This window comes from Bactrocera latifrons, unplaced genomic scaffold (assembly GCF_001853355.1).
Source record: "Bactrocera latifrons isolate USDA-ARS-PBARC rearing strain unplaced genomic scaffold, ASM185335v1 scaffold_828, whole genome shotgun sequence".
Lineage (NCBI taxonomy): Eukaryota > Metazoa > Arthropoda > Insecta > Diptera > Tephritidae > Bactrocera > Bactrocera latifrons.
The window spans coordinates 48,173-69,707 of record NW_017537521.1 but is presented as its reverse complement, the minus strand read 5'-3'; the positions used below and the strand labels follow the sequence as shown (position 1 = coordinate 69,707).

The 21,535-nt window shown below is 34.3% G+C and overlaps 1 protein-coding gene across 2 annotated transcripts in view; it reads right to left on the bottom strand.

Moving 5' to 3' along the window:
• The window catches only part of LOC108977026, a 32,739-nt gene extending 14,941 nt beyond the window's left edge, over positions 1-17,798 (bottom strand). The window contains exons 1-2 of one of the 2 annotated variants that reach the window (XM_018946519.1): positions 17,104-17,798; positions 14,424-15,149 (exon numbers count right to left, since the gene is read on the bottom strand). In XM_018946519.1, coding sequence (XP_018802064.1) covers positions 14,424-14,611 — 188 coding nt within the window. In that variant the 5' untranslated portion in view covers positions 14,612-15,149; positions 17,104-17,798. The remainder of the gene's footprint in view (positions 1-14,423; positions 15,150-17,103) is intronic. The other variant, XM_018946518.1, reaches the window with a different exon arrangement.
• Between the last annotated feature and the right edge of the window lie 3,737 nt (positions 17,799-21,535).

The window sequence follows — 21,535 nt, the reverse complement described above, 5'->3', positions numbered from 1 at the left end:
TATGAAAATGCCTGAAGGAAACGACTCTATAGAGTTTGGTTGACATAGCTGTAGCAGTTTCCGGGATATGTACAAAAAACTTAGTAGGGGGCGGGGCCACGTCCACTTTTCCAAAAAATTACGGCCAAATATGCCCCTCCCTAATGCGATCCTTTTTGCCAAATTTCACTTTAATATCTTTATTTATGGCTTAGTTATGACACTTTATAGGTTTTCGGTTTTCGCCATTTTGTCGGCGTGGCAGTGGGCCGATTTTGCCCATCTTTGAGCTTAACCTTCTTAGGGAGCCAAGAAATACTAACTAGTACTAGTAGTACTAAGTACTAGTAGTACTAAGTTTCATCGTGATATCTCAATTTTTACTCAAGTTACAGCTYGCACGGACGGACGGACAGACGGACGGACGGATAGACAGATATCCGGATTTCAACTCTACTCGTCACCCTGATYATTTTGGTATATATAACCCTATATCTGACTCTTTTAGTTTTAGGACTTATGTCCGTTATGTGAACAAAACTATAATACTCTCTTTAKCAACATTGTTGCGAGAGTATAAATATCCAAGAAAAGAAAGGAGAATGGCTAATCACAGATACACCTATTAGAATATAAATGCTAACAGGTGTGTCCAGAGCGCTCATTTGTGCATATGTGTTTGAAGAAACAGTGGTTCATAAAGTGAAGTTATTATAATTTAAATGTGCAGAAATATTATCAGCACATGAAAACGGTGTCCAAAATTTAAAATTAAAATTAATTCATTTAATGTGGAATGGGAAGAAAACTATTCATGTCAGGAAAGCTCTGGAAGCATACAGTGTCAGCTATGTAAAAAACATGTTCAGTTGATGAAATACAATATTCAAAGGTATTATGAAGGGCAACATGAAGAATATGATCGGTATACAGGTGAATACCGTACCGATTTTTTTATGAACTCTATCATCATAGGAATAATGACCATTAACATTTTTTTATTATCTGAATATTGCATGTTATGTTTTTTTGGGTCGCTAATCACGAATCTGCTATCAAATATTGGTACTTCATTTGTTTAAACAATTGTTATAAATAAATTATTTTAAATAATAAAATATTCTGCAAGTTGCATATGCTTTTCATAGTTTGCAAGCTCATTGATTCGAGCGCACGACACCTTGATCTCATTTTTAAAAACTTTCCGTTACCATCTGAGTCAAATGAAGGTTTCTACGTTATTATTAAGGGGTTAAAGTAATCAAAACAGTAAAAAAAAAATTGATTTGTACCAAACTACCCCCTTAAACTTCTTTTTATTCCCCTACCAAATAAATAAACTAAAAGGTCAAGGATTTTCGACACCTAATTTTTGTTTTTTGTTCTATAATCCCGAAATATAAAAGTCAACATACCTAGTTCGTTTCAAGGATGATACATTGTTTATAGCGACCCTCCAACTTTTCGGACGATTTGTATGAAAACAGGCTTCAGTTTTGACAATCACTGTTAAGATCTGAAAACAGGAAATAGTCGCAGCGTTTCCTTTTTCTTTGAATGCGAGCGTTTTACTGCGATTTCGTACTACAAACGGTCCAATAACGCTATGTAATATTAACTGTCGTTGGTCCATCCTTTTGCAAGGTAGTCAATAAAAATAATTATTAAATAATGAGGCCATGTTTCGTCCACTGGCACATATCGACGAAAAAACACGGGTTTACTTGTATTACGTTTGAACATCTCCAAACASTGCTCCGAATCATCAACTCACCGTTGTTTTAGATAAAAAKAGAGCTCGCACGGACTTCACTTTGCGTCTAACCTATTGACCAGCAGTCTATTATGAGAAAAGTATTGTATGTATGTAGTTCGTTTCACCGTGAATGGGAACTATGTCATAAAAAGCAAATTAAAAATAATAATAATTGACGACACATGTATGTATTTATTGTCTAAAAATTGGTGTATTCTTACGTTCTACTAACTTCTATATACCTGGACCCAGTGTTCCTTTAGACAAAAATTCATACCGAATTTCCTAAAGATAATTTATTAAGTATATAAATAAAAAAAGTTTTCTTACAAGGACTTAATATTGATCGTTCAGCTTATATGACGGTTATATGCAATATTGGTCCCATCTCGGCTCAGCAGTTTCTTAAAGAAAAAACAACGTGTGCTAAAYTTCAGATTGATATCTGAAAACCTGGGGGACTAGTTTGGGTATATACAGGCAGACAGACAGACGGACATGTCTAAATCGACTCAGCTCAACATGCATAATTTCTACATACTTGGATATATACATACATACATATAAAAGTACATATTTAAAAGTATGTTCAGGGTATAATTTATACACTTGATGCTATTCGYATAGATCTTATTGAAAAGTTTTATTGTGCCTCCACTTTTTATTTGTTCCTCYCTCTGCGAGCACTTTTGCTTTCTTAAACTTTTACCGAGAGAATAACACATGTTCATGAATATGTAGGTGTATTAAAGCACAACGTTCTACCATTATTTTACCGTTTGTTGACACCAAAATGTATAAAAATGTTTGCTGTTAGTATATACATACATATGTATGTATGTTTTCGGAGTTTTCRTTAATCGAAAAAATCTGTTTTGCATAATAATGACCTTAGCTGCGAATACAGCGTGTGAGAGTCAACTGATTGGGGACTGTTTGAAGCTTTGGTTAATAAATTGGGTTAAATTCAGCGGTTATTCCCACACAATACATCATTTCACCAAATACTAGATTTCTATAGATTTGTATCCACATATATTCGAGAGAGCTTTTACGTATAACGGTTACACATTTCAGCCCATTGTTTATTTTCTTTGCAACGGTTTTAAGAATAAAGCAATGCAAGATAATAAAATATTGAAAGTTTTTTCGTATTGGCACGATTGAGTATATTAAATACATACACATGTGCATTAATGATCATATTTGTATGTATACCTTTCGACTAAACACTCGGAAAATAAAGTTCGAATATGGCATTCGAATTTAATTTATTTGCGAGCCCAGAGAGAGACCTGCTTTAGAGAGCTAAAAGTATAAACAATTTAAATTGGTATATAATTGTAGTTCTTTAATCAAATCACAATTTATGTCAATCTAAGTAGTTACGACTAACTATTGGTCACTAGTAATAATAGAAAAAMTTTTTCTCTGACATCTAATAAATGGCAGCAAACTAGGTTCTCTGCTCTCAAAACTGAGCTTAATAAGTGTACAGCGAAACTAAGAACACAAATTAAAGAAATTAAAATTTTTTCCTTCAAAACTTATCCTGCTAAACTCACAGCTGATAAATCCACCGACTATTCACTCTGGAAAGCTGCAATAAATATTAATAAACAAATAAAAMATGTAACACCATTAAAACTAAAAGAAACTGCATGGGCCAAAACGAATGAATAGAAAACTGCCGTATTTACAAATCATTTGAGAAACACATTTACGCCTAACGATGGGTATGAGATAAATTGTGAAAATAGTTAGTTGGATCCACATATCAGAATATCTCCTGTTATTATTAAAGAAATTAAAAATCATATCGGGAATTAATTTCGTTCAAAATACAATCGATAAAAAGAACGTTTGTTCGGCGGCCTTTTTGGACGTGTCTAAGGCTTTTGACAAAGTTTTCCGTACGAGTCTACTGCTCAAATTTAAATACATGCTACCCAAACAATTTTGTGAAATAATTGCTTCGCACTTAAGGGGGTATTCTACTCTAAAATTCGATTTTTTTCATATATTTAAAGTTAGACCCTTAAGAACATATCCTCCAAAGGATTTTTAAAAATTAAAACTATTTTAAGAGCTACAGTTACTTTAGTGACGCAGTACCTAGCGCACTAATAAATGACTTAGACTGCTTGAAATTTGACTCACTTTTTTAAACGAGTTTTTCGCGAAGCTACTTTTTTCCACGGTACCGGCATTATCTCAAGTTCTAAACAACCGATTTACTTGAATTTTGTGTGAACCTTTTTTATATAATCCCTTATCGTTCCTACCAGCATCGTGTCAAAATTTTTGTTCTTAAAATTAAAAAAAAATCAGGAATTTCAAAAAAAAGCTTAAAAAATTATTTTTATTTTTAGGCAGTCGCCATTTATCAAAAACAAATTTTTTCGTGTTCCCTGAGGTAGGGACTATAACAGCGTCCTTACTGATTAAGAATTTTTTTTATTTTTTTTTTCAGAGCACCAGGAGAGTCAGGATCAATGTCACCAATCTGAGCCATTTTTTTTTACACCTGTCTCTCGCCCCCGCTCTAATTATTTTAATTTTTAATATTTTTTTGTAAAACTACTAAGATATCAATAAAAACACCATAAAATGAATAGTAAAGATATGTTTTGRTTTGTTTTTAAATAAAATTCAAAAAACTGCCCAAAAATTTGATTTCTAGACTAGAATACCCCCTTAAAAGTTAGATACTTCCGCATTAAACAAGAGGATGTATATTCAAACTTGCAACCGCTAGAAGTCGGTGTTCYCCAGGGAAGCGTGTTGGGGCCAATGCTTTTTTTGCTTTTAACCAGTGACCTCCCATCTGATTCTAGTTATATGACAGCGACATTTGCGGATGACACAGCTTTGTTAGCAGCTGGAGAGTATCTGTTCGAMGAGTGCAGACAGCAGTCAACGCAATTACTAAGTGGGCATCTAAGTGGTTCATCAAATTAAACGACACCAAATCAATTCATGTCGACTTTACTTTGAAAAGGCCGACATATTGTCCAATTTATATAAATAATATTCCTATACCACATCATAACAGTGCTAAGTACCTAGGTATCGCCTTAGATGCTAAGCTACGCTGGAAAGAGCACGTCAAAAAAAAAAAACACCTAATTGGCAGGAAATCCAAGCTAACAATACAAAAGAAACTGTAATTATATAATCAAGTCCTAAAGCCAGTTTGGGCCTACGGAGCCCATGGGGTTGCTCAAGTCAAAGCTGTATTGCCAGCATTCAGCGCTTTCAAAGTAAGGCACTAAGGACTTTAGTTAATGCTCCTTGGTACATTAGATCTGCTGACCTSCACAGTGATCTAGGCGTGAATTCAGTGGTAAATGAAATCTCCAAATTAGCAAAGTCTCACGAACTGAGGCTTAGACAGCACAGTTAATGAGAAAGCATCCGGATTCATCTGTTGGGCGAGAAATCCGGTTGAAACGCAAGAAGCCTTCCGACCTACATACTAAGACAACAGTAGCAGCAAATGTATTTCTTAACATTTAGCTTTTATGTATCTCTCCTGATTATTTAGACCAGAATTGTTGTTAGTATTTTATTTTTATATACTAGGTATAATGTAAAATAACGGTTCGATAGTACGAAGCTCGATGACTTCAAAATTAAATATTTTTCCACTGAGCCACTTTTAGAGTTTTGGGAAAGAGAATGCCACTCAATGTAAATCTGTTACATAATGTTAGTGTGGACCAGTTATTAACTCAATTTCTTAGTTATTGGTTGTAGCATAAACTGAATGAGCCARAGCATTGCCTTGATGAAAAGCTTTGATCTTGACATACAATCGATTTAATAACGCGACAAAATATGCATTTCACCGTTGATTACACTGGGGCAGATTTTCCGTAACACTTTTCTAGCTATTTATTTGCACCATCGATCAACCAAAAATTTTGCAAAAAGAATTTCTTTTGTAAATAGCAAGCTATCCCCTTTTAAAGCAATAAATTGAGACTTTGACACTATTCTAGGTAAGAATTTGTTGTGCTATCTTTCGGTCAGACCAAAATACATATGGAACAACTTAATTTTTGATGTGATGTTCTTAAGTTGATAACGGTTGTATGTATAACCAACAAACTAAGTAACACACAAAAAATATGTACAAATACGTAAGAAGAATAGGCAGTAAAACAGGATGTAATATAGTAATTTGTATGTAACCTAAATTATATAATATTGTATTAAAGGTATGTATGTAAATATGTTATGTGCATTTTAAAATATTCAAATTGAGAAGTAACATGCTAACGAATCCAAAGTAAAAGTAAATGCAGATGAGATGTACAATCCTCCAATACTTGTATACTTTACAAAGACCCGTATTTACCTTGGTAATATACTTTTTATACCCTGAACAGGATAATTTTGCCACGATGTATTTTATACTCTGAAGGAAACTTCGGAAACCCTATAATCTAATATGCACCCTGTCAAGAAAGTATCGGGAATTTATAAATAAAACGAAAACTTTTCAATCATCATCCAAATTTATTTTATCGCCTTCAAAGTAACATCCACTTGATCCATCTTCCAATCGTCAAACATTTTTATAGGCACTTCAGCTCTCGCGTCRAATTTGTTTTGAAGTCTTCAATTGAGTCTATGCGTTTTCCCCGAAGTGAATATTTCGGTGTACAGAATAAGAAAAAGCCACAGAGGACCATATCAGGTGAATACGGTGCTTTCTCAATGATATTTGTTTCATTCACAATGATGGCTTTGTGCGATGGTGTGTTATCATGATGAAGAATCCACAAATTGTCTCGTCTCGTATGTGCCTCATAACACCAAGATAATACTCTTTGTTGACGGTTTGACCAGTTGGAACGGARCAAGTCTTGCAGCAACGCCTTGCATGCCCAATTTTTCATGCATACTCGTACGGACGCTCTCGTATGACATCTCCAATTTATGGGCAATCTCTCTCAAGCTTACATGGCTATTTTYCGCAACAATTCCTTTACTTTTTCAACGTTATCATTGGTCAAACTCGATGAAGGCCGTCCAGAATGAGCCATGCCTTCCACATCACAAATACTTTGAGTAATATTTTCGATCATTGTAAAATTCGAAAAGCACAACTGAAGTCGACTGACATAAACAGCTGCTGTAAACACACTGGAAAAATATATCCTGAATGAAAAATTCTTTACAGGATATATACATATACATATGTATATATATAAATGATCAGCATGATGAGGGGAGTTCACCTAGCTAGTCCCAAAGTTTTCCAGATTTCGATCTGAAATTTTGTACACATTATTTTCTGCTTCTTTTATTTCACAAAATATCTTCCCTAAATGTGGCATAAATTATTGTTCAAAGAATTGGTATCATTTCCGAAGATATTGTTCAGATCGGACCACTATAGACATATCTGCTATACAAACATAAAGTTCTTGTAAGACATTTTTTATATTTATGAAGGGTATAGTTGGCTTCGCTGTAACCGAAATTAACAAGTTTTCTTGTTTAAACATAATCTAATAATGGGTACGGAAAATTATCTTGAAATTGAAGCAAATACAATTTCGTAAAATTTTTTACTAATTTTGCAAAATGCATTACTAATTTTTTCTTCGCTTTATGTCTTATTAATATTTCGGTAAAACTGTTTCCCAAATACTTGGAACATTTACATTGTAAGCGGGTAGATATATTAATAAGCCGATATGTTTAACATATTACATTATATTTTTTTTCAAAAAGGGTGTTCCCTATCGCAACCAATTTATATTTAGCCTAGTTTAGCCCTCGGTAATACCATAGTGATTCAATTTTGAAAGGAGGGAATTGAAATATATGTATACCTGTATACCAATGGTTAGATGTACAATGTGTACCTGCATACGAATTTAACTGGCTTTCGTAACCAACAAACATTCATAACTAGATGTCCACCAACACATATTTGATTGCTATTCATACGTATATACGTAGGAAACAAATATTTTATGAATAATTCACCGAGAGCCATTAGGTGGGTAATAGTATTCATTCCAATTTGGTGCTGCAATTCATCTCTACTTTGTTCAGAAATTAAGTAACTTCGAAAACTGTTTTTGTTGTGTTTACCTGTCTTTACGAAGACATAACTGCTACACATCCATATGTCTGTACATGCATACTGACATAAATACATATGTATGAATACATTCATACCAACGCTGCTCACATTCATTTATTTAGACTTTTCAATTCATATCTGTATAAACAAATCATTGCAGTTATCTTTTATTGAGAAAGTACATACGTACCTGGAATGTTCGGTCCCTTAATTGGGAAGGTGCTGCTGCCCAGCTGGTTGATGTCCTCGTAAAAATAAAGGCTGATATCACCGCCGTCCCAGAAATGCGATAGACGGGACAAGGACACAGACGAGTAGGTCCTTGTGGTATTTACTACAGTGACCATATAAAGGAGCGCATGTTTGTTGTGGGATTCGTGGTGGGAGAGAGACTCCGTCGCCGAGTACTATTATTCATTCCGGTGAATGAACGTCTAGTCACAATCCGCATCAAAGCGAGGTTCTTCAGCATATCGCTGATTTGCGCCAACGCCACTGACGGAAAAGAAGGACGATGCGACCAAAGATGCCTTTCATGAGTCCTTGGAAAGCACTTATGAGAGCTGCCCCCGCCACGACTTTAACGRCAGGGTGGGCAAAGAAGGTATCTTTGGCACTACGGTTGGTAAATTCASCCTCCACCAGGAAACATTCAAATGAGGCTGATTGATCAAGTTGTGATGAACGGAAGACACGTCTGCAGTGTTTTAGATGTGCGTGCGCTCCGAGGTCCTACCATCGACTCGGACCACTATCTTGTTGTAGCCAAGATTCGCACCCGCCGTAMGAAAAAATGCGGCGGGTTACAGAAGGTTTCAAGACCGGAGCGTACTCTTGTAGAACCCCCAAAGGTGATCTAGTCACCGATGCCCAGAGCATACTTATATTATGGATGGAACACTTTTCCAGCCTGCTGAATGGCAGTGAACGCACAATGCCAGGAGAAGGCGAACCCGATTCCCCAATCGATGACGATGGAGCAGACGTTCCATTGCCCAACCAGGAAGAAGTTCGAATAGTAATTACCCGCCTGAAGATGGATGGATTGCCGGCCGAGCTATTCAAACACGGCGGCGATGAACTGATAAGGAGCATGTATCAGCTTCTTTGCAAAATATAGTCGGACGAAAGCATGCCCAACGCTTGGAATTTAAGTGAGCTATKCCCAATCCCCAAAAAAGGAGACCCAAAAGGAGATCTGCGCCAACTACCGTGCGATAAGCCTCCTTAACATTGCATATAAGGTTCTGTCGAGCGTATTGTGTGAAAGATTAAAGCCCACTGTCAACAAACTGATTGGACCTTATCAGTGTGGCTTCAGACCTGTAAAATCAACAACCGACCATATATTCACCATGCGCCAAATCTTGGAAAAAAGCCGTGAAATGAGAATTGAGACTCACCACCCCTTCGTCGATTTCAAAGCTGCTTTCAACAGCACAAAAAACAGCTGCCTTTATGCCGCGAAGTTTGAATTTGATATCCATGCAAAACTGATRTGGCTGTGTAAGCTGACGTTGAGCAGCACCAAAAGCTCTGTTAGGATCGGGAAGGATTCGATACCAAACGAGGTTTCAGACAAGGCGATTCCTTATCGTGTGACTTTTTCAACCTGCTTCTGGAGAAAATAGTTCGAGCTGCAGAACTCAATAGAGAAGGTATCATCTTCTATAAGAGTGCACAGTTCTGCTTTGTCCAGACTGGACAAAGAAGCAACACACTTGGAACCAGCGTAAACACCACCAACAATGTCAGCCTAGAAATCTAACGCAGRATAACTCTTGCCAACAGGTGCTTCTTCGGACTGAGTAGGCAATGAGAATCCAAACTCTATAAGTCACTCATAATTACCTTCCTGTTATATGGTGCAGAAATTTGGACGATGTCAACAACTGATGAGTCGACGTTCCGAGTTTTCGAGAGAAAAGTTCTGCGAAAGATTTATGGTCCTTTGCGCCTTGGCCACGGCGAATATCGCATTCGATGGAACGATGAGCTATACGAGATATACGACGACATTGACAGGGTTCAGCGAATTAAAAGACAGCGACTACGCTGGCTAGGTCATGTTGTCCGGATGGACGAAAACACTCCAGCTCTGAAAATATTCGAGGCAGTACCCGCCGCAGAGAAAGAGGAAGACCTCCACTCCGTTGGAAGGACCACGTGAAGAGGGACCTGGCTTCACTTCGAATATCTAATTGGCACCAAGTAGCGAAAAGAAGAAGCGACTGGCGCGCGGTTGTTAACTCGGCTATAATCGCGTAAGCTGTGACTACGCCAATCAAGAAGAAGATGTATGTATATATAAGTTTGTAGAGTAAGAAATATAAATTTCTTAAATATTCTTTCAATAATATTCTTTCAATAATTACCTTATTCATTAAATGAAATTTCAATAACATTTAAGAAAAAAAGTGAGAACAGCAAAAGCTAAATTATGGCAATAATTTCCTTCAGAAAATGCATATTCAATTTATTGGAATTGAAAGATTTAACTTGTTATGTAGGCTTAACTATTTATTACTCTGTTAAAAACTTTGGTACAATTTTGGTATTCTTCGTTTTCAAAAACTAGCACTTCACATAAAATATGTAACTCCGTGCGAAAGAACATAATAGAGCGATTTTAGTCAGTGTGGTTTCACAACAAAATAATGTATATCGTCAGACATCCACTCTGTTCGTTTAATATATGAGGAAACTATTTTAATTTGTTTTTGGGATTTTATGATAAGTCAAACTTTCACCACTTAATAAACAAGGATCTCACTTGGGCAGCTTAGAACGCGGGTCCGCTGTGTGATCTAAAACCATATAAATAAATAATGTTAAATATTTAGGGGACTCACGTTTTGTCATAAGGCATACAAAAATAAATTTACGCAATTACAATTCCTGTCTCTTATACACATCTAGATGTGTATAAGAGACAGCACTTGGGCAGCTTAGAACGCGGGTCCGCTGTGTGATCTAAAACCATATAAATAAATAATGTTAAATATTTAGGGGACTCACGTTTTGTCATAAGGCATACAAAAATAAATTTACGCAATTACAATTCTGACCGATATATCTTCGGATCGATATAACTAATAACTCTACGAGAATAGAGAATAATGGCGCTTCTTATTAAGTAGCGACGAATAATTATTCCTTATTTATATTCTACTTTTTCTGTTCTTAGATCTGGATTAACAGATTTCTTTTGTTTTTTGCTTAATCTACCAATTTTTTAGCTGTATGAATTATGTTTTTGCATACAGTTTGTATGCACATCTGAAATTTTATAGTTTTCAAAATTTTTACACCGTGTTTTGAAATAAATATAGTTCTTTATTTCATCTTACACAATTTTCAGATGACATGGTAAGTATCCCCCTTTTTCTATAGGAAACGCCTCTTTTTTTACACGGATTTCTGAGGAACGTATCTACCGTGTAAAAAAAGAGTTGGGTGTATACAACTCACACAGACCGACGTATTCTTCATAAGGTTTGTTAGGGAAACGAAAATCATTATAGGTAGTTTATGGGAGTTGGGGTAGCATATCATCCATTTTTACAATGTCTGTTGGAATACTTAGGAGAATTGTCCTGAGTGAATTTTGACAAAAATTTTTAGAAATGTTCTACCCTTTGAGCGTCAAGAAAGTTTTTTTTCGTTACAATCAAATTCATTTAATTTAATATAATGGACAATGGTATATCCTCATCGGAATCACATACAMATTTTAGCACAATCCAATCTCAATTCTTCAAATTCGTCAAAGAAATGCCTGATTTCCCCATCTTCTTCTTCTTTATTGGCGTAGTCACCGCTTACGCGVTTATAGCCGAGTTAACAACCGCGCGCTTGTCGTTTCTTCTTTTCGCTACGTGGCGCTAATTAGATATTCCAAGTGAAGCCAGGTCCTTCTCCACTTGGTCCTTCCAACGGAGTGGAGGTCTTCCTCCGCTTAACCCGGCGGGTACTGCGTCGAAGTCTGGATCTGGAGTGTTTTCGTCCATCCGGACAACATGACCTAGCCAGCGTAGTCGCTGTCTTTTAATTCGCTGAACTATATCAATGTCGTCGTATTTCCTCATCACTTAGGTCTTTTCGGCACTTGTGCATATTATCTGTTCACAAAATAAATATAATAGAGGTATTCAGACCGAACTTGTTAATCTGATAATTCGTTAATTGACACTTCCTTAAAACACTTAACTGTGAACATACTTTTTGCTGCCCATCAGTAGTGGGTGTAAATTTTGTGTCAAAATAGCTGATTCAATTATATCAAATACTTACTTTTAAAAAATTTATCAGAAACTAATTTGTAGTAGACAACAAATACTATATCTTAATTTAGTCCCGAAGTTTCATTGGTATACTCCGAATATTTTCAAGAAATAGGCCCCAGAACCACTGCTTTTCAAGCACGCTCGTTTCCCCGAGCTAGTCTAGACTTTGGCCTTAATCGCACATCCATAACATTATGAATTCCGATCCCCTGATTGACGTTTTTCACATCAATATATTAAATTTAGACAGAAATACATCATTTGAGAATAGGGGAATTCTCTTGCTCTTGAGCGTTTGCTCGATGACACAAAATGCAAAAACCCTATACTTAAATAGGCAAGGTCAAGGGAGCACCCATTGCAGAATCTAGTGGTATATGAACGACTGATTCAGTCAATGTATTGAGAATGACTATTGTGAATTGGCGTACATTCTGTATTCATTCTTAACAAAAAACTGTAGCAAATCTTTATAATTTAGGTTGAAATTATAAAATCTATTTAAAATTTATCTTCTTCAACAATTTAACAGCGTAATAAGTCTTTATGTGAAATGACAGCTAAAACAGGGTTGCAATTATATTTTTACGTATCATTGCACGAAAATAAACATGAGTTTTGATCTGAAATATTTTACAGCCATTACAAATAATTTTCTGCGAGTGTTTGTTGTTTTGCCGTTGCACTAAGTAGAAAATTCTGCAATTCGTGCACCGTTCGTAGACAGGAATAAACTATAATTGCAAAACTAATTGAGTCTATGACCTACCATATAATATAACTTATTAAATACCAAATTTGATTGCATTTATTTTAGGAGTTCATCGAATAATGTATGTTGGTTTATTTCGCAATATTTATATATGTATGGCCTGGACGACGGGACGAGGTGAAATCAGGATGTCAGTCTTTCTCCTTCTTGAGTGAAAAGTTAGATATCATATTGAAACTTGGTATACGTGTTCCTTGGCAAAAATTAGAGAACTACGCATTAAATTAAGATATACATTCATAGACCTGTAATTTGGAAAAAGTTGCCTTGCTCTGCCCTTCGAGCTACTACAACAAAATTTGCATAAAGTAAGTATTACAACTTTTCCTAACTACAATGTGAATGAAAAATTAAATCGGATGATAACACCGCTCACTCTCTTTATAACAGTACTATTAAAAACTTCTAAAAGCATGATAAATCAGTAATTAAGTACGCCAGAGACAGTAAATTCTACACCCGAGATGGTATGAAAAGGTTTTAAAGGACAAAATTGGACAATCGGCACCGCCCTCCTTTAAGAGTAACGATTTCAACTAAATTCGGTATATGACATTCTTCTGACATTCCTAATAAAATTTTAAATTTCAAGCTCCTAGGTACCGAATAAGAATACCACAGTGCCTAAAGTTTACTTTTTACCGAATATATCAGTCAATGTGTGAGATGTATAATTAAAATTTGGGAAGAATGCTTTTCTGATAATAATATGTATATGCGTCAAAACTGGGTTGAATCGCGTCAATACTTCCCTGAGCCCCCATATACGTAATGTAAATATTTTCGAACTTCCGGCTGACATTTTAACGCATACATCGATCAATATGAGCCAGAGTGTTTTTCTGATAACGCTAAATATTTTTGTTTWCAATGATTGAAATAAGGTGAAAACTTGTCCTAGATCCCATTTATCTAACAAGCCTTATTTATTTGAAGATATTACTCCTGATTTAAGCCTTGTAAGTCTCAAGAGTATTTAWATTTGGGTAATACCCGAACTTACCGCTTCCTTATTTATTTTAATATAAGCACCTGAAGGTATTTCCCCGGCTGTGATCCATACAAGTAGCGTGAGTATAAAATGTTTACGTAGGCTTTACCTACGTTGCGAAATTAAAAAAAATCAGATGTATAAAGTTTTATAAAACTTGAAGATTCTTAATTCCAGAATATTGAATGTTGTCAAAAAATACAATATTTTTTCTAACATTTTTATTTTACAGTTTTTGGAATCGAGCCCCAGCTGAGACCGAAATAACAATATTCTAAAGTAGAGGATCGATGTATGTATGTATAAGATGAAAAAATTAACCAATGATTTACTTGTATGTATACCAAATCGGAAAACCGGATAAAGGAGGGAATCACACTTAAATWCTTCCAGGTCATGGTACATTCTACGTAGCTGCAGTGTTAAAGCTATTGAACGATTACCATCTAACGCTAGCTAGGATATTCTTATTTTATATGGTACTTTTAATTTATTCAACTTACATTGATATCTTATATTTAGTTTACTCATACCTGGTGTCATCGAACATCAAATCAATTTTTAATTTGTAAACAGAATTTTTGCTGACACTTGAGGCTGTTTCCAAGTGATCGGCGTCCAAAAGCCGGAAACCGGAAGAATTGCTGCTTAGTGGCTTTCGAGAATGCGCGGTATTCATTTTCGAAATGGGCACAGTGTCCACCATGCTGCAAGTTACCATTGTTGGTAGTATTGGCAAAAATAGATTATTGCACTCTATGTTGCGTTAATTTGTGTGATTTAACCGAAGCACTAGCCTTGCAGCTATGTATTTTCACTCAACCTGTTGTGCATTTCTTTAGTTTTTGTATGTGGTCTGTATCGATTTATGTTGTTTGCCGTTGTTTATTGCAAAGTTATTTTTATAGTATTATTTATGTTTAGCAAATTGTTTTATTCATGTTTCTACGGACTGTAATTTATGTTTCGGAATTTTATATGTACCTATCAGAGAGCTGCAACGAGTATGATTAAATCAGAACAAACACGTGTGCCAAAAACACAATTAAATCAGTTCAGGTCATCATAAACAACATTGTTGATCGATTCGAGTACCCGCAAGCGTCAACTGATTGGTGCACCACGAGCAATCTGTTCTTCGGCAATAACGATCATGTAGACGGYATGGCTGACTTCGGTTCAAATGGTATCATGTCAGTTCATAGCGTTGCGACGACTGCTTGAATATATGTGAAACTGCGGGTAAACTACGAGTAAATCTACGAGTACAACAAACAACAACAATTTTCAGATGGATTTATTTGAATCAWGTGTGGCAAAAAATGTATTAGCTTTGAAAATGTGCGCATGTTACATATTTTCGATGCGTAAACAATGGAAATTTCATCGAGTACGCACATACATATATACATACATTTATTGTATAACGTTTCGAACCATATTAACTGAGATTCTATTCTACAAGATTGTGAAAAAAAATTTCGGAATTTGATTGGATCGTTATAAAGATCTTAAAAATTGTAAAAACTTATGTTTATGTTCTTAAAGTGTACTGGTTAAAGACAACAGTGATAAAAATATACATTTATTTAAATAGATAATTTTTTAAGCCAAAACGTTTTCTCCATCCAAAAATATTAGGCAATATTGGGGCAGTATGTATTTATTTCACCCGCATAAAATTTTGAAAAGTATACATTTTTAAAATATTTTAAAATTTAGACTAAAAATTAAATTTTCATTTATTAATCCCCATATTAAAATGTTTGTCAAAGTCAAATGTTACTTCAATTGTTAATTAATGCATCATTTGCAACATAATTTACATAAATTACATAAAATGTATTATGATTATTTATTAAATTAATAAAATAAAGTGTACCTGTTCCGAAAACTTACAAAATACTTGTCAAACATGATTTTAATTTTGCTTTAAAAATTAATGCTAAAATTTATTGACTTTTACTATATTTATGTATATAAAAATTTTAAGGAAACTTTATGGAAATGACTCAAAAGAGTTACAGTTTTGATAATAATAAATGTCAATAAGGTAAATATAATATATGAAATATTTTTCAATTTGATGTAGAAAATACTCGAGTATACCATTTTAATGGTATATTGATGTAAAACTTATTACATAAKGTACGTTTTTTTTGATAGACAATGAAAATCTTATTTTAGGCATTTTCCATTAAAACGATCAAAAAATAAAACCTTAATATTTGGTATTTAAAAAATTAGAAAATTGGAAAATAAAATAGACCAAAGTCAAATTAAATTAAATTTCTAATTTTTACAATTCACATTTAATATTTTCGTGATTTAAGCACATAAAAAATAATTTAAAAGTGGTGTAATAAATACAATAATAAAAATTGTATCAAATAGTTGAAATATGTTAAATTTCTGTATTTAATAATCAGATTTGTTAGTAAACATATTTAGAGATACTTTCACTACGAAAAATTAGCAAAATACAAGTATGTATACATAACTCTGAACATTTGCAGCTATCCGTAGTACATACGCGTATGTGTGATACTCGTTCATACACATAATGTGCATTTGTGCGTAACTTTGTTCGCCCAAAAATACACATCACAACGATTTGTGAGTGCACATTATGCTATTTAGTACACACATATGTACGTTTATACAAAGATGCATATGCTTTCTTATGCATACAGTGACTTCGCTGTACAGAGTGCATAAATTGTTTGGACCAATATTTTACTTTTCTAAGGACAAAAAGTAGTTCAAATATTTATATTTATGTAYACTCTCCACTAACAGAATGGTGAAACTTTTCATAAAAAATTTATTTATTTATGGTTTAACTATAAATTATTAACAAAAAAATAACACTTTTGTTAAATCATTTCAATCGAAAACGTAACAATATTTGGGTAAGTCCTGTATCAAGTAAGTTAATATCACCTATGAATGTATGCATGTATGTATGTATATACATACTACGTATGTATGTGCGTAGCTAATTAGTTTGTGGATTTGCACTTATGGCATGTAAGCTCGTTGACTTAGTYAAGTGGGTATTACAGAGGTCATTATCAGCTATGACTCGGCGAACCCTATATGAAAATAAACTTTTAGCGGTTGCAGTCGACACACACTGAAAATGTACCTCTTTTTCTTAAAACACTGACAACTTTTCGTACAATCACTTTTGAAACTTTTCAGTTTTGTTACCATGTATTATCTCATTTGCCGTAATTTTGATGCCAACAATGTAATATGCCTTTTTCTGTATTACAAATAATTTTTTATACTTCAGCTTGAGACTATTCAATTGCAGATATCACAGACACCAAGCGAAAACCATTAAAGTATATTATTTTTGTAACGCACGAGACTCTATCGACACTAATTCCGACGTAGCGATGCGTTGTCGGGCATTGCTCCACTGCGAATGCGCGCACGATATCTGGCCGATGAGTACAGCAAGTCAAGACGTAGGCTCACACAGCTAACGCCTAAGAGATTTCTGCCAACTACAACAACAACGCTTAAAGATGTCGAAGCACCAAGCACGTCAACAATCAGTACATGTTTCTAGGTGTGTGCACACCAATGTAAAATAGTGAACGTACATACAAACTATGCACATAACATACTTAAGTTGATTTTCAAGCGCCTCTGAGTACCAGCTAAGTGAATGGCTGAGCGGTGCGCAAGAGCGGAATGGGCAGTGGTCATCAGAGTTTAAAGAACGGAGAAACAGATAGCAACGGTAATATCCAAAGCGATATTTTTCATTTTTGGTATGGACAATGGCTGAGAATAGCACTCATAACTTCAAATTCAAAGAAACGAGCCAAAGGTCATATTCGCATTGGAAAAAAGTTCTGAAATATTATTATATATGGTTAGGTGTATTTCAGAGGTTCCAATAAACGCTAGATTATCTTCTTTTAAAATGTATAATATCATAAATTTTAGTTGTGCAATTCATTATATAAAATATTCATATGTATTTAAATATATTGTGATATTTTTATTTAAAAATTACGGAAACTCTCATAGCATCGCGTGCTTTTCGCAAAAAAAAAAAAGAAAAAAACTTTTCACTTTAAAATGCTTTAAAAGCGTGTATTTTAGTTTATTTATTATTATTTAGGCACATGAGGAATMCATGCATACACACAAACTGACAGGTGAAGCTAATAAAGTTAACCAAATACACTGGGAACCAGATTTAGGTGCCTACGTCCTTGAAAAGTTTTAGCTCAATTTCGAGAATTTTTGGGCAAAATATTAACACCTTAAGGGCATTACTTGTTCAAGTCTTATCCGATATATTCATTGGTGTTTKTATACTGAAAGTAAAAGAGGCAAGCGGAATTTAAGGTATGGAGTATTATATGGAAAATAGACGCATTTGTCAGATCTCGCCCATTCTCTYTGTATGCTATATATAAATCGGTTCCTGAGATATAAGATTTTACCTAAAGATTGGCGGTGGCAATCAATCTTTATAACTGTTCTTATATCTTAAACCATTTTTAGGACGCTCACTTTAAAARAATTTCAGCCAACAGGTCTCACTTGTTCCGAGATCCCTTGAACCAAATTGCAGTCCGGTATCTTAATTTTAGTGCTTAGTTATGACACTTTATAGGTTTTCGTTTAATCGCGTTTAGTGGTTGGGGAAGTGGTCCGAGTATGATACGAATCTCTTTTGGGTGTCAAAAAATGTTTATGTAGTATTAAGCAAGTTTCATCTCAATTACTCAATAATTCTAATCAAAATTCAACTTATTTTTTTATATTTAAATAAATAAGCAAAAATGTACCATTTTGGCGGATCACTTTTCCCATTAGCCGAATAAAAAAAAAACAAATATTTCGTTAGTTCATAAATAAATCAATTAACTAACGCATTAAGGGCAAATGGATTTACTGATTTCAAAGGAAAATTCCTTCCCTTTTAAAGTTCCAGTYTTGGAATTACTGTATTCAAGATAATCAGGTAATTGCAAAAATGTGTGCAYAGGCTGCCGGCGATCGTAAATTAAAATAAATTAATAAACCTTATTTAATTCGTTAAATAAACCATAGATTTCTAAGAAGATCACAGGTAAAACTTTTAGGGAAAAAATTATAAGAATAATGTGAATTCTGTTAACTAATGAAGTGCAGCTGATATTGTTTTGAATATCTGATAAGGAAGAATAAGTCTTGGTTAAGTTAATCAGAACTTAGCTGAGAGATAAACGGTCTTTAATGTAGCGCGCCACGTTGTAAAATAAGACCAATTAGCAATCAGTATATGAAACGTTTTAACGCAGCTTTTCTAWCGAAGCATCCTAAAGTTTTTTTGGCTAAGAAAATTACAAAAAATTAACAAGAAAATCATATTGTTTCTTTAAATTGCCCATCATTGTCGTCAGAGTCCATATCAATAGAGAATGTTTGGGCTTTAATGAAAGCCAAAATATAAAAAAAAAACWTTTAGCGGTAACAAAAGATTTCATTCGGCTACTCCAATATATCTGGAGGTCGTTACCTGCTATTTCAATTTCGCGTTAATTTTTGAACTCACTGTATATAAAATACCATATACGTATGTATACTTAACTATGCTTGATCATTAATACTAATTTCTGGCCAATTTTGAAAATTACACCATATTTTGGCTAATTAAGTTTGAATTTTACTTTCATTGGTACCGCTACTTCAGTTTATTAAAATAATATTTGCAAAAAGGTCATACAATAATTAGTTTTTGCAAGCATTAACGGTTTTACAATTTTTGCGATATTTGGCGAAAGCCATTAAAARCTATAGTAAACGATACATGATCGCTTGACGGACGAAAGTTGAAAATATTAATTAAATGATTATCGTCAACGGGCAAAGTGTGAACTTCCAAGTACACAAAATAAAGCTCTGATTCATTATACATATGTACGCTTCGACATAAGGTTAAACTTTAGTATTGCCAAGCAGAAGTACGAGTATTGACCTTATATACGAAGAATTCAAACCAGTTTTTTGTTTTGACATTACTTTAAGTATCTGGGATTTCTTGTATCACCCAGAACGAACACACACCGTCCGTGCAGGCTGTAAATAAAAACTTAGGTATCTTCAGAAAACTTGGCACATATGTTTCCCGGCATCGTCATGAGGTTATTGTAGGTKGGCGTAATCTGATCACTGCCACATCCACAAAGTATTATTAAGCGAAAACCTATAAGGTGCCGTAAATAAGTACCAAATTAAGATAAAGAACTATAATTGGCACTTGGAATTGCGGTAGCAATGGGCATTTAAAAAAAAATGGGCGTGGCTCCGCCCTTTAATTGGTTTACTGTAAGTATCTCCCAMACCGACACTCTAAAAATGGATGAAATTGGAAGACAACCCCTATAGTTCAGTAGTTAAATACGCCAGAGACATTAAATTTTACCTTAAACCTTTCCTGACAATGGCATGACTTTTTACCAAAGTGGGTTGATTCGGGCCAATACTACCCTTTTTCAACAGTATACCATGGAAATAAGAGAGCGTGTTTTACTAACAACAATGTGTCTTTGAGAATAAAATTAATAAAATTGGGCGAAAATTTGATATAGTGACCATAATAACATCCAGGTGACTTTCCTCTATATGATTATTGGTGGTATTTTAGGTACTTTAATGTATCCCAGTGAACATTTTATCAGAATGTGATATGTTAATATTCTGTAATATTGGCAGAAATAGATATAATCGGGTCGGTACTAAATATATGATTTTCGATTTTCTAACAAACCTTAAGTCGAATATGTAGTATGTCGTTCAGTGCATGAGTGTGTGCTGGAATCCGATCCTCTGGTTGACGTTTTATACCTTAAGATATTTCCAYGGCTTTRATTCTTGCAAGTTGCAAGAGTATAAAATATTCGGTTAGCTCTTCCTTACTTGTTTATCAATATATGTATTTTCTCTGAATCTATTATTGACTGAAAAATAGGTATAACAATATATTTAGTAGTACTGTGAAAGTAAGACGTTCATCATGTTTGACTCTTCCAATTGCGTCCGCTTGTCACTTAAAAAAAAGTATGTGTAAGTAAGTGAATAATTGTGAGTTCATACATACATATGTACATGGATGCGTGTCAATAAAAAGTGTTTAAATAGGGTGTACCACAAATAGCTATTGTTCGGCGCGTGAACTTGTTAAAGAGTAACCAATTTCCARAGCACAGACCGGCGTACAATCATGCTCATTAATACTTTTTTTTGATAACCGGAGACATGCTCTTATTTTCTAATAGCTTCGTTCATAAACACATCCATTTTTCAATWGAAATGGAATTACTGTCAATCTGGGTTACGCAATATCTTGGTACGTTGTATAAGATTCTCTTCGGTACTCATAGCTACAATTAGATTGTTTTGGTTAAGCCCTTGAAGTTATTACTTAATGAGTGACATATAATTGGATAAGTTGCATAGTTATCAATTAGATATGATATGTACATACATATGTAAACGTACCAAATGTTTACACAACTTCCTCTTCCATTATGTGATTTACTATATATATATATATTTAAGTGTGTAACGCTTTCATATCACCATAATGCCGTGGACGTAAACTAGTATTAAACGAATATATGCATGCGACGAA